This window comes from Lytechinus pictus, chromosome 9 (genome assembly GCF_037042905.1).
Source record: "Lytechinus pictus isolate F3 Inbred chromosome 9, Lp3.0, whole genome shotgun sequence".
NCBI lineage: Eukaryota > Metazoa > Echinodermata > Echinoidea > Temnopleuroida > Toxopneustidae > Lytechinus > Lytechinus pictus.
The window spans coordinates 11,773,751-11,787,774 of record NC_087253.1 but is presented as its reverse complement, the minus strand read 5'-3'; the positions used below and the strand labels follow the sequence as shown (position 1 = coordinate 11,787,774).

Here is a 14,024-nt window from a genome sequence, read left to right as displayed (position 1 = left end):
AAATCGATTTTATTTTCTTCAGGTATCCTCCTTATCATACACTGCTTTTCTTTTCAGTATAGTTTCTCTATTATATAATTATTGCATAATAAATTGTCACCGTTTTTTTGGCAGTCAAACCAAGTTACAGATGTAGTTTCCCTTTTCATGATTCTGTATTTTGTTCTTTGCCATTTACCCCACCCCCTCTCCCTTGGGGGGGGGGGCATGGTCCACTATTATAGTGCACTAACTGAACAAAGTTATAGAGAACGGCAAAATGACGGAGGTCCCTTTCAGGGGCGGATCCTGGATTTTCCAAAGGGGGGGGGGGCACATTTTTCCGAGGATGAATTTGACAAGCAAAAAAAAGTTATCACTTACAAAGGGAGGGGGGCACAATTTTAATCCCCTCCCCCCCCCCCCCCCATTTATTAGCCATTATTAGTCAAGAAGTTTTCATGAAACGCTTAATTCCCATGTAATTTCGTGTTTCCATTCAACTTAATGCGAAATGAAAATTGGAATACTGCCCTCTGCGGTGACTCTTTTGCTTAGAACTTTTTCGTTTTCATTATATTTTTAGTGATTTTTGTTTCACTTTCTCTCTCTCTCTCTCTCTCTTTCATTCATTCATTTTTTTGTAGAACTTTCATCTACCCTTCACATGTTTTCTTCCGGGTATTTCTTTTATAGCTTAGCCACGTTTTCTTTCTAGAAAACCATGAATTTTTCCTTAATTCCCCATCAAGCTTTTATTCTTTTGCAATATCTTGCTCCGACTTTTCACTGTCTTTTTGTAATTCCCAAATCAAATCAGATACAAAAAAATGAATTATAAAGTATTTAAAGGGATGGTCCGGGCTGGAAGTATTTATAGCTTAATAAATAGAGTAGAATTTACTGAGCAAAATGCCGAGAATTTTATCAAGATCGGATAACAAGTTTATTGAATTTTAAAGTTTAGCAATATTTTGTGAAAACAGTCGTCATGAATATTCATTAGGTGGGCTGATGATGTCACATCCCCACTTGTTCTTTTGTATTTTATTATATGAAATTAGGTTTATTAACTTTTTTCTCCAAGAACTAGAAAAATTGGATTGACAACTGATTTAGTGCATTAGATATTTATTGCTGCAACTTATTTCATTATAAGGGAGACATATCATTCACACAAGGTAAGTATGAAATAATGAAAAAATTATGATATTATGTAATAACATAAGAAAACGGAAAGTTGGGATGTTACATCATCAGCCCACCTAATGAATATTCATGACGACTGTTTTCACAAAATATTGCTAAACTTTAACCATCAATAACTTTATTATTTGTTATCCGATTTTGATGAAATTTTCGGCATTTTGCTCAGTGAATTCTACTCTATGTATTAAAATATAAATATTTTCAGCCCGGACCATCCCTTTATTTGGTTAAAAAAAATCACTAACCAGCGGATCATAATTTATGACCCTTTCCCCCTCCTTTTCCTTTAATCTATTACCTCCTTTCCACATAATCCTTTAATATGGTTTTCATGACCCGATTTACCCCATTCCCCTCTTTTTTATTTATTTTTTATTATGCAAACGCATTTTATATGTTCCATAATCATGCAGTCTGTATACCTGCTTTTCTACTACGTCTTTAGACCATTCCCTTCTTTTATGTATCACTTTTTTTCTCAAATACTTTGTCTCGATACGGATCCAGATCCAGATATTGCTCTTTCAGTCGGCACCACCCCTCCCTAAAAACGGGGAATTACGACAGCAATAACAGGATAAAAACAAATCATATCACAACAGAGAGCAATTATTATTTTTATTCATTTTTTCTGAATCAGCAATATTATTTTTTATTTTAAGTGCGTTTCCATCAAACATTTTCAATAAAACTTAAACAGAATGTTTCAAAACAGGCACATTGAGTAGATTATCAGTTACAAAGTGTTATTTCTCTGACGCCAAACCACCGGCCCAATACCGGGAAGAGTCAATGAATACGTACCACAATGTGAAACACTTGTGAAACCATGCCCCCTTCACACTTAAATTTGATCATTTCAACAATGTGCATCCCATATTCACATAATCGACCATGTGAACAACCACCAACGCTGCCAGTTACTACACTGTAAAAAAAAATTAGTAGAAATTACTTAATAAAATTGTGGCAAAAAATTGCCTTAATTTTTTCAAGTATTTATGACTTTGGCAGTTTTAAGTAAAATTTACTTATTTTCTTTGCTTCCATTTTACTCAAGAAAATTAAGTTACAATAACTTAATTCAATTAAGTAAAACAATCACTAAAATATTTGAAAATATCAAATGGGGGAGTGGATGGACTTTCGTGATTCGAAAGTCCGCTCCCCCATCGTCCCACTTTTGGTGGCATCATTTTCATTTTATACATGTTTTATCCAAATATTAGACTTTGTGAATTGTCACTTACCTGTACATGTATAGGTACTGACATTGATATTTATACGCGATCGTTTCATTCTTACAAATAAAACAGTGAGAATAATTTTCTGCTAAATGACTATTTAATGTTGCCTTTTCTTTGATTCAACAAAAGAATACAATAGTTAGCACACCCTTATCCAAAACAATTTCAAACACAAATAGAAATGACAGTTATTAAAAAAAAAAAACATTTACTTGCTCTAATGAATATTCATGCATTATTTAAATATGGCGTTAATTGAAAATATAAATACATTCAACATGATTTTATAAGTAATAATCATCTTTGCCTAATTGAGTTAGATTTACTCAATCAAAGCAAGATATCAATACGTGAATTTTCTTAAATGTATATTGAACCCAAATAAATCAAGTAAATCAAGTAAATTAAAAGACAAGTTGAAACTACTTAAAAACAACAAAAAATAATTACAAATTGTAAATTCTACTTAAATACATTAAGTGTTAACTACTGATTCAATGTTTTTTTTTTACAGTGTATTGCTCTTATATTCCTATACATAACAATTTTTTTACTATTATATATTTTGATTTTTTTAACCTTTGTTTAATTGTATTTTTCTTATGCCATTGTTATAACCTGTTACCTTTCCTCCATGCCCCCAGGAGGGGCCGTCAAAGAAATAAAGTCATTGTCATTTCTGGTCGAGAATTTTGACAATATCTTCACACTGTTGAATTTGAGCATTATTTCAGTGTAAATAATATTTTCATAATAAAAAAACAGTCCACTAAGCAAACGTACAGTGATCACACTACGTGACATCGCTTTCTTTTAGTGCAGAGTATATAGGCCAATGTAGCGCATTTTCATCTTTATCAGTTTGTCGATGGTTTTTCTTAATTAGTTTTTAGAATTTTCAATCATGGTAGGCCTATACTAAATGCTTGTTTAATAGTCACAAACAATGCCACTATGTTTATATTTTTTTTCTCTCAATTATTGATTTGAGGTGTGGCACGATTTATTTGTTGGTGATTAAAAAATGGGGGAATTAAAAGTAGGGCCTATCAACTGAACTGTTTTATCATTCGATTGAAAATTAAAAAAAAAAGAGACATTACAATAATTGTTTTGCATATTCATTTCTGTGGTAATAACAATAAATAATAATATCAAGAAAGGCATTCCTACATTTAAACAATTAAAAAAAAGCCACACCTTTCAGGTAAAGATTAATTGATCATGATGATGATAATGAAATAATAATTTCTAAAAGTAATGATCACAGGCCTGTTATAAAAAAATGTGTTAAACGATAAAGCAGGAGCGTACGCGGGGGGGGGGGGTGTTAAGGCGTTTAAACCCCCTTTAATTTTTTTTGATACCCAACCCCCCCTAAGACCCTTTTTTTTCTTTCTTTTTTTGTCAAGGGGGGGGGGGACGTAAGACTTTTTTTTTCTTTTTTAATTGCTTGCATGTCGATCAACATTTCATTCACCTTGAACCCCCTTTAAAAAATCGTGATAATAGCCCTCTATTTTCTAAACCGTGAAAACCTTAAGTAGAAATAGGCCTATATAAAACAACCCCTCCCCCCCAAAAAAAAAATCTGAAATCTGAAATCAAATTCCCCCCTTTTCTATTCGAAAAACATGAATAGGAAAATACAAAAAGACCATTCTTTCTCATTCAAAATTCATATTATTACCAAAGAAAATTATTATATGTTACAAAAAACAAATACTGTACAGGGGGTGGCAGCGAGCAATAGGCACGCGCACGATGTATATGATATATACCCGCGACGCGTAAAACACATTGCGAAAGTAATATTGTAGTTCGTACAGGGCTGAATCTTGGATGTTCACCTTTTTGGTTTGAGAAACGTTCATAGCTTATAAGTTATAAGGTAAGCTATTGATTATTTTCTACATTAGCATCGTAAGTGTAGTCTTACTGTATTCCATTCTCCTTATGATGACGGTGGTGGTGTTGTTGTTGTTGGGGAATAATGACCTTATTTGTCAACTTTGTCGACGGATTCATCTGTTGTCGGGCTCAAGTTGAAGCCCTATCGAACATTACTATAGCTATGCCCCGCATCTGCGGCGCGGTTTGCTTGCGTGTTGCTGGTTGTACGCAGATACGTGTTTCTGGGAATTTTAGGAGGAAGTTATGATGTATATATAATTAAAGTTGGAAATATCATTTACGAATGGAAGAATACTTAAATGATTAATTCAGATTTGTTTCTAAGGAATAATTCTACGGATAAATTCTTTATTTTTATTAGACACATCTGAATTTTAAATTTAAGGTCAATATAAATTGAATGTGTTTTTGGTGTAGCATTGCAGATAATACATACACGTACACGCATGGATGCCGGTGCGCATGCGCATTAAATTATGTGAGGAAAGGGATTTCCCCCTTTTTTCCCATCTCCACGCTAGCTCTCTACTCGTGTAGATAGCAGACAAACAGTTTGTTTGTTGTGTATTCATTTAAATCACCATGCATTCTGTATAGCTGTAAAACACCCTGGACCACTAAAGTGTGAGGAAGAGATCTCATCAATATTATACAATCCCCAGGCCCCCCAATTCAGAATCAGAACTAGTCAAGTATGCGTCTCGGGTCAGCTTATTTTGCATTTTGACTTTTGTGCAACCTAGTTGGATTTGGCTCTGCCCAGCTATTTTAAGTGGCAGAATGGACAGTATGGTGAATTGGAGTGTAGATCTATACGGCTACATGTAGATCTGTCTGTATCTCTGACTTGGTTTTCAACACAACTTAGAATCTTGAATGGGATTGAGAGACAGACCTGAATAGCTTGGCCTTTTTCAGACATCTGTAGGCAATAGTCACTCATCCAATGTACAGCTCATTACTACTGTGACTGTTGCAAGCTATAGGTAACATTGATATTGTTATAAACTTGCCCTCTGTAATTTCTGTTTGATTTTTTCTTTTGATTTTTAACATTTTATTTTTTTTCAAATAGCTTTGATGGGTTAATCCAGGGTGGTACATAAGCACTTGCCCGATTGCCCGGGGCAAGTAAAAGATAGAGTCGGGCAAGTGTTTTGAAATAAAGACCAAAACTACTTGCCGGAATTAAGAAAGCAAAATTTCCACAGTGGAATGACCAAAATTAGGGTCGTTATTTTTTTAAAGATATCGACCCTAATTTTGGTCATACATGTAGCAGGCAAGATAAAATCACTTTGGAAAAAGTGATGCAATATACAAGGTTCATCTGTTCATGTCAAAAGAGAGAAAAGAAGAATCAATGCAGGGTGCTACATATTAACTTTTTAGAAGCACTTTCCCGGTTGGGCAAGTAAACTTTTGAATAGTTGGAATATACTTGCCCAAAAATCTATTTCACTTGCCCGAAAAAATCCTTTAAATAAATGTTTTACCTCTTCAAAAGAAAGTATTGTGGTTTTGTAAACCATTGATTGTTCTTTTCTCTCTTTTGACATGAACTGATGTACAGTTTACCTTGTATATTGCATCACTTTTTCCAAAGTGATTTTATCATCTTGCCTGCTATGACCAAAATTAGGGTCGATATCATATAAAAAATATCGACCCTAATTTTGGTCATTCCACTGTGAGAATTTTGCTTTCCCAACTCAGGCAAGTAGTTTTGGTCTTTATTTCAAAACACTTGCCTGACTCTAACTTTTACTTGCCCCGGGCAATCGGGCAAGCGCTTTAATATGTAGCACCCTGCCATGGTTTACAAAACCACAATACTTTCTTTTGAAGAGGTAAAACTTTTTTTTTAAGGATTTTTTCGGGCAAGTGAAATTGATTTTTGGGCAAGTATATTCCAACTATTTAAAAGTTTACTTGCCCAACCGGGAAAGTGCTTCTAAAAAGTTATGTAGCACCCTGGTTAATCAATGTATTGTTACTTTCATTAGTGAGTTAAAGCCTATTCAAAGTTTTGTATTAAAGTCCTCCGAAAGTGCATGTCCTTATTTGGATTGATTACTGGATTACATTGTATATGAGCTTGGGTGCCTTAGAACAGTTATGATGGCTATATAGATAAAAAAGGAGTTTTATTGAATGAATTTTGCATTTTTATTTTTTTTATTGATGCATATTTAGATATCTGTATTTTTGCCATAGGCCTACCTGTTTTATTCATACATGTAGCAATGAGCTGCCATTTATTCAATTATGACATGAAAAATGGGAACTAAATGTAGAGATCATGATAAGATTGTGAAAACTGATTGTCCAAACTGCCTATAGCAGAACAGTCAGAATATCCCATTGAAGGATCACTTTGCCATGATTGCTTTTATTTTATTTTTATTTTTTTTCTCAAAATAGATGACTCATTCTGTTTTCATTTTTTTTCACAGAGAGCACTGCCCATTTCATTGATGTACATGCACATCCAGGAGGTTTGCTTGAAAATGCCCATCAAGCCAAGGTTAAAAGGATGTCATGCGCAGAAAAGACGTTATCCATGAAATGAGATAGAGATCTATCCCAAGATATTTTATGATGTCATTGTCAAGAATGTGTGTTATCCGACCATGTGTTGGGAAATAAAAGTGATCCTGGTTGGGTGAATATGACATCATGAGTGGACGTTATCCATGTAATAGCGACCCTGGACTGGATCCACGCTATACAGGGCGCCCTCAATCTCCCGACCTTGAAGAACTCCGAGCCATTCAACGTGGCTACAGCTCACCGACCGGTGCTCGTCATGACATCCGTCAACCGGCCGGACCGCCTCCAATACCGGAAGCCTACTACAGGAACTTTGGGCACATCCCGGCAACGATCCAAGCTCCCGTCAGGATGACCTTCACCCAGAGTGACGACCAGTGCCATCCCTCGGCAGATCCCATGCCGGTGTTAAGGACTGCAAATAGGGGCGCGGATTCGCCCCTTCCCAGTGGATATGACTATCATTTTGAACCGCCTTTAGATCCCAAGTATGAATGCCCTATTTGTTTAATGTGTCTGAAGGATCCTGTACAGACAGAGTGTGGACATCGATTCTGCTCAGAATGCATTAGAACTTGTCTCAGGTTGGTAAAAGTAGATCTCTATTTAAACTAATACCCCATTCTCATCTGCTTTCTTAAACCAGGTTAATGGAAACTAGTTTAATGTGTAGGACTAATGGGAATGCTTGAAGCAGTCTTGCAAAACCGCCTCGTGATGTGGGTTTTCAAGACCGCTTTGCCTCGTCAAACTGGTTTAAGTGTAAGTGAGGACACAACCATTCTTCAGTAAGCGATCTGCGCGCAGAAGTACGCGAGTGTGTGCATGTTTTATAGCGTGTTACTCAGTACACACTGTGTAGAATTTGTACGCTGCGCTGCAGTTCCAAATTTTGTGCGAAATATGTGACCTTACTGAGATTTTTTCCATAGCAATAAGACCACTTTTATACATGAAGCGGTTCAAGAAACCAGTTCAGGAGATGGTGAAGAGAACACTAGCGAAGTGATCCTCTAAACTGGTTTAAAGGGAATCCAGTTCAAGAAAGTAGATGAAAACAGGGTCTAAGGCACCGTTCTCATTACAATCCTAAAACGTGTTTAGTGGATACCGGTTCAGGAAACCAGTTTGGAAGATCGCTTTGCTAGCATTCCCATTTAATCACCCAAAAGGGGTTTTGAAAACCCACTTCACGTAAAGCAGTGTTGTTGCTCCGGGAATGCTCTCAATGGGGTGACGTGTTTCGTGCGAAATTTAAACTGCAGTTTGTGTCTTCACACATGCTGAAACCAGTTTCACGATGCAAAGCATTCTTGAAAAGTACATGTATATCACAGCTCACGAGTGTGTGTTTTTCAGAACTGGTTTGGAAGATTGCTTCCAAGACAGCTTCGACCGTTCTCATTACACGTTGAACTTGTTTTAGGATGGTAATGAGAACTGGGTGTAAGCTACCTTAATCCATACAGGATCCCTCATTGGCCCTCTCTTTTCCACATTGTATTAACTGAGACTCTGTTTTACAAGTTAGCTGCATTAGTATTCGCTATAAAGTTTTGTGTTTTTAAATTTTAAGGACCCAAGAATAAAGACCAATAAAATGCCTGCTAAAGATTGAGTGAACATTTAAATATATATCCAAATGAGGGCCCTCCCCTAATTAACAAGTTCTTTGAAAAGCATTGTTGAAAAAAATGAGACATATACATGTGCATGTATGTGCTGTGGAAAATGATACTTTTTGAATTACTGCACGTACATACAGTATGTGAAATGATGAGAGCTGCTGTGTGTACTGTACACTTAAAATGTGTCTACATGTATCATATACCACAACAGTGTTATATGAATTCACATGTACCCGCACATTTGAGAGTATTTTTAAAGGAAGTACTTTGTTGAATTATCACAATTGTTTCCTGTTGACCTTGGTTTTCTCATTTTACAATAAAAAAATCCAGGAATGCCCATCTACATGTACACACGTATATGTAGGCTGTGTGAAATACATATTAAATTACATGTATCCTCATTAGGTTGAAAAACCTTTTGAGCTTGAATTTATTTGATTAGACCTACATGTAGGTATTTCCTCATTCTGTTAAAAGTTCATGACTCAAATTTCAAAAGACCATCAGTGGCATTTCAAACCTTGTCATTCAAGATTAAATGCTTGAATCATTATATGTAATTTTTTTTATAGATATTCCTTTTTTTTTTCTATTCTTTTTCAAACGTCATTTTGTTGGAAACAAAATTAAAACAAAATTTTCATGCAATATATTTTTTGTACCGGTAACCTACCTGTATTCATTGAAACATTGAGTATGTACGCTCTGCTATGCTTTTATAATCTAGGGTAATTACTGGTACATGAAATATGCTGCATATAATTTAGAGCACTTTTCTAGAGGACATCAGGTTTAAAAAGTGCTATTTATTGTTAGTAAAAAAGAATATAATGCACTCAGCATTACATGCACTCATATGCATAGTGTAGCATAGATCTACAGTATGATTTTGATATGAATTCAATTATTCAATTCAATTTCAATTTACCATATCTCATTCAAAATGAAAAAAAAAACAATTAAAAGGTAAATATACAATTCAGAACTAAGTTTTCTTCACATAAAAACATTTACATTATAATTATAATTTTAATATTAATTCAATTCAATTTCAATTTACCGTCTTTCATTCAAAATTGAAAATACAAATTACAAGGTGATAATTAACAATGATTAAGTTTGCATCACATAAAATTGTACTTATATTTTATGATTCCCCCCCCCCCTTTACAACAGGAATGCTGGTCGCTGCCCAGTTGATAATGTACCACTTACAGAAGCACAGGTGAGATAATGATTTTTTTTCCACTATTTTTTTCAAGGTCAATCAGATTAACCGATTGCCTACTGGAACCAGGGGAGCATTTCATCAACATTTTTGTCAGACAAATCAAGTCTGACAACTGTCCTCAATTTTTATTGGCACTGTTAACTATGGTAATCGCTGGATGAAATGAGACTTGTCCGATAAAGCATCCAACATGTCCTTTCATAGGGGTAATCAAGTATCACTGACAAGTCTTTATAGGTCACATGATCAAGGTCAAATGTCATTTAGGGTCAATGAACGTAGTATTGTATCATTATATGAATGGTGTTTTTTGTGAATAATTATTTTATAGTAGTTTTCAAAGTCGGCACTACATGTATATTGAATGGCGTAATGCAGGTGAGACTGCTAGAGACGCTCCTCTAGTTAAAGTCTAAATGGGACAATTACATGTACATTTAATTTTTCAACGGATTATTTCTATTGCCTCCTGGAACTGGGTGATCCCTGTACTGTACAACGCCTATGGGAATTACAGAATTCAATAGTCAACATGATAACCCATTACCTACTGGAACCGGGTGATGGTACAAAGGCTATGGGCACTACAGAATTCAGTAATCGGCAGGTTAACCCATTGCCTGTTGGAACCAGGTGATCCCTGTACAAAGCCTATAGGAATCACAGAATCCGGTAGTCAACAGGTTAACACATTGTCTGTTGAAAGCAGGTAATTCCAGCACAAAGTATATGGAAATTGAATCCAGTTCAATGGATTTAGTTGCATAATTTGCTATCAATCAGAATGATTATAGAAACAATGGTGCGTTTATCTCCTAATCATGCGATTGAAAAGTAGATTCAGAACCTTTTTCCGACCTGTACCGGTAATTATTAAATTGCCAAACGATTAGTTTTACATCAGAAACTTTCAAATCTAAACCGGAAAGAAAAGGGACTTTCCCAAGGATGACAATTGCGCATAGATTGAAAGAACTGAAAGAGGATTTACGATGAACAATTGAACATAAAAAGTACAAATGTACACCAGACAGAGAAATGAGTTTGCATACATTTCAAGAACTGTACAGTGTAGACCACTTTTAATAGCAAATAGATGCAAACTTTACCCTCTTATTGACCTTCAGCTAAATTGCCCCTTTTCTTGTTAGCAAAAATTTATTTTTTTTAAATATGAGTCTCTTTTCCAAGTTAACAATGGTGTACATCAGGTTGAAAATCATATGATTTGAATAGATAGAGTAAAATCAGACAAACAAAATACTGAAAATATCATAAAACGTCTGTAAGGAATATCTCGGCATGACAATTCCAAGTTTTGTGTTATCTTTGTGAAAAAAGTTATATGCATGTTCTCTGGAAAATTCAATGAGCGTGTTGATGATGTCATACAGTGTATCCACACTTACTTTATTCTTCGTATTTTAATTTTTATGTGAAGAAATTATTTGAGTCAATTTCAAAGTTTACCCTCCAATAATGTAAAAATAGGATTGATTATTACTGAGTTACTGTGTAATGCTAAAACCTATTTTAATATGAGGGAGACACGTTTATGTTTTATGTACGCAAGTGTACTTTAATACGAAATTATGAAATAATTTTTATTATGATAAAATAAGAAAAAGGAAAATGGGACATGACATCATTAACCCACAATATGTTTTTAATTAACCAAGGAACTAGGTTTTTGAAAATATGTATATGGGCCAATTTCATGAAACTTTGACATTAGGGTAATTAAGCATCACTGATTGTCTCTCGTGAGTTTTAGGTTACATGTACATGATCAAGGTCAAAGGTCATTTCGGTGAATGAACTTTGATCGTGTGGGGTATCAACTTTGATATTGTAGCAAAGGTAAAGATTTGGAATTTTCAATATAATTTTGTAGGTAAACGTTCCTATAAAAAAAAAAGAACTTACATATATTATGATGGTAGTCAAGTATCTGCAAATAAACGAATATAGGTCACTACCAGGCAAAGGTCAAAGGTTATGTCAGTGTAGCAGTCAATAAACTATCGTAATCGACTTTACAAAACTAACCAAAAGTTTAGATTTAGAATTTTCAAGATAATTTTGAATTATTAGTCAGTAGATTATACATATAACGGTTAACAGATGAATAAGAAAATGTTTTTTTTAATACTGGGTCAAGATCAAAAGTCCTTTCAGATCAATTATTTGAATGAGAATGAACATTCTGATGATTATTAAAAAATAATCTAGTAAAAGTTGTTTGCGATTGTTATTTGATATCACAAAAAATGCATGCATATATATAAAGGCCTAGTTGTTTTCAAAGCCAGTACTGCTGCACTGGGAATTGTGTAAAGCAGGCGAGAGACTTCCAGAGGTGTTCTATGTGTGAAAATTGTTACCAAAATTTAAAACTCAATATATATGGTCCTTTTCACGGTCAAGGGTGTAACTTTCAAAATTCAAGATCAAAATTTCAAAATGGACTTTCTTAAACATTTCTAATAAAAACAGGTCAATAAATGTCTAAATTCTTCATTTCTGTCTGTTCTGGAGCTTAATCTACTTGAGAAACCTCAAAAAAATTATGTGCAACTGTGAAAAATGAGAAAAATTGAATAAAATCAGCCTTTTGATTTCATTACCAAAATTACAAATTTTTTCGTGGAAAACATTTTCATTTGCACTTTTTCATTCACAAATTAAATGTTCTTTGAGGTTTTAAAAGTTTTGGAGTCAAAGTTTATTAGTTTTCTAAAAATTTCTATGAGTTTTTGAAATTTATCACAAATTTGGATTTTGACAACAAAGTGTTTAAAATTACATGTCTTCCAAGAGGAAGAGGAAAGCAAAAATTATTGTACATTTACTTCTCCATGAAGGTTAATTACTAACACAAATCCCATGGAAATCAGATACCAAATAAGAAAGTTGGAAATTTCTCCCAAGTGTGTTTCGGAGGCTTCAGTTAACAAAAATATGTGTTTCGGAGACTTCAGTCATGTTAGCACTATGAAAGTCCCTTATTTAAGTTGATTACTTTTACAAATCTATCTTTTTCAAATTGGCATATCAGTATAAGACTGAATGTAAACAAAATCAAACAAACTAATGTCTCGTGACTGGGAAAATGTAATTCACGAATGTTAACTACTGCACAAAGACATCATATTTCAATGCCTTGGTGCCAAGATAGGTAATTGTTCAGCTTTAAAGGGAATATAGTAATAGAAGTACATCTCATACAGAAAAGAATATTCATGATGCATAAACAAAGTGATGAAATACTGAAACTTGTGTTTCAGTGACTTTGCTAGGGTTCCCAGAGTGTTTCGGAGACTTCAATCATGTTAACATATTGCGTTTTCCATCATATAGCTTACAGCTTATTTCAATTTTAACACTTGTTTATTATTATGTTAAATCCAATTGTAAAAAAATCCAGAATTATATGTTAAGTTCAATGCAGAAAGTTGGTTGACAATTATTTTTTGTATGCCTTTACTGTAGGTAACAACAGTGTATGTTTCGGAGACTTCAATGATGTTAATAGTCCAACAGTTTCTGTAACATATACATGCATATTAAAGTAATATCCAATATTTTTACAATGAACATGTCCAGGAAATATTTTCTATATTTAAATTCTGCTTGTTAGGTAGATGTGCATTACCCAAAATACCAAAGTACCAAAGTAAAGTAAGTGCATCAAAGTCACACATTAAAAGGCAGTTTGGATTTGAATTGAATTGACACTAGAAATGTATGATTTTTTTTAAACAAATGCACACCTAGTTAATACCAATAGCATTTCCATTTATTTGAATGCAGAATAAAAGAGCATTGTCAATTAAATGCCTTGCTAACGGGCATACATGTAGGTGCCACGGCCGAGGATCAAACTCCAGACTTTCCAAGTACATGGATAGCAAGGCACCTTAGACCACTTGGCCGCGGCACCTCGACCATATTGTTGATATGACAATATAAAATTGAATATTTATTCCTTACTGTTTTATCAAATGGAAGTGTTAAAGGTAAATTCCAGTTTTGGTAACGGTCTCAAAATGACTTTTTACAGAATATAATATAATGACCACCCAAGTGTCTGTTTGTATGAATAAAAAATATGTGCCAAAGGATTCTGGAAGAAATTGTGTAATTGCTGAGAAATAAGCAAAATAAGTGTGGATTCGGTCACTTCCGTCGGGTCTTTATTCCAGCAATAATAATACACTGTCCCACGTGTGCCTATCTGTGTTGGCGATCTTCAGTGTG

General features: G+C 34.2%; 2 protein-coding genes across 3 annotated transcripts in view; both read left to right on the top strand.

Annotated features, from left to right (window-relative positions):
* The first annotated feature begins 4,234 nt into the window (after positions 1-4,234).
* Positions 4,235-12,992, top strand: LOC129268797 (TNF receptor-associated factor 6-A-like). 2 transcript variants are annotated; one of them, XM_064104683.1, is made up of 3 exons: positions 4,235-4,326; positions 6,806-7,486; positions 9,710-12,992. In XM_064104683.1, the coding sequence occupies exons 2-3, from the start codon at positions 7,029-7,031 to the stop codon at positions 9,765-9,767; spliced, it is 516 nt and encodes a 171-aa protein (XP_063960753.1). In that variant the 5' UTR covers positions 4,235-4,326; positions 6,806-7,028; the 3' UTR covers positions 9,768-12,992. The 2 variants fall into 2 exon arrangements, with proteins under 2 accessions (XP_063960753.1, XP_063960754.1); XM_064104684.1 differs by lacking the exon at positions 4,235-4,326 and adding an exon at positions 5,020-5,335 and having other exon boundaries at positions 9,710-11,669.
* Positions 10,297-14,024, top strand: part of LOC129267741 (TNF receptor-associated factor 6-A-like) — a 29,043-nt gene continuing 25,315 nt past the window's right edge. The window contains exon 1 of the mRNA XM_054905369.2: positions 10,297-10,371. Coding sequence (XP_054761344.2) covers positions 10,297-10,371 — 75 coding nt within the window. The remainder of the gene's footprint in view (positions 10,372-14,024) is intronic.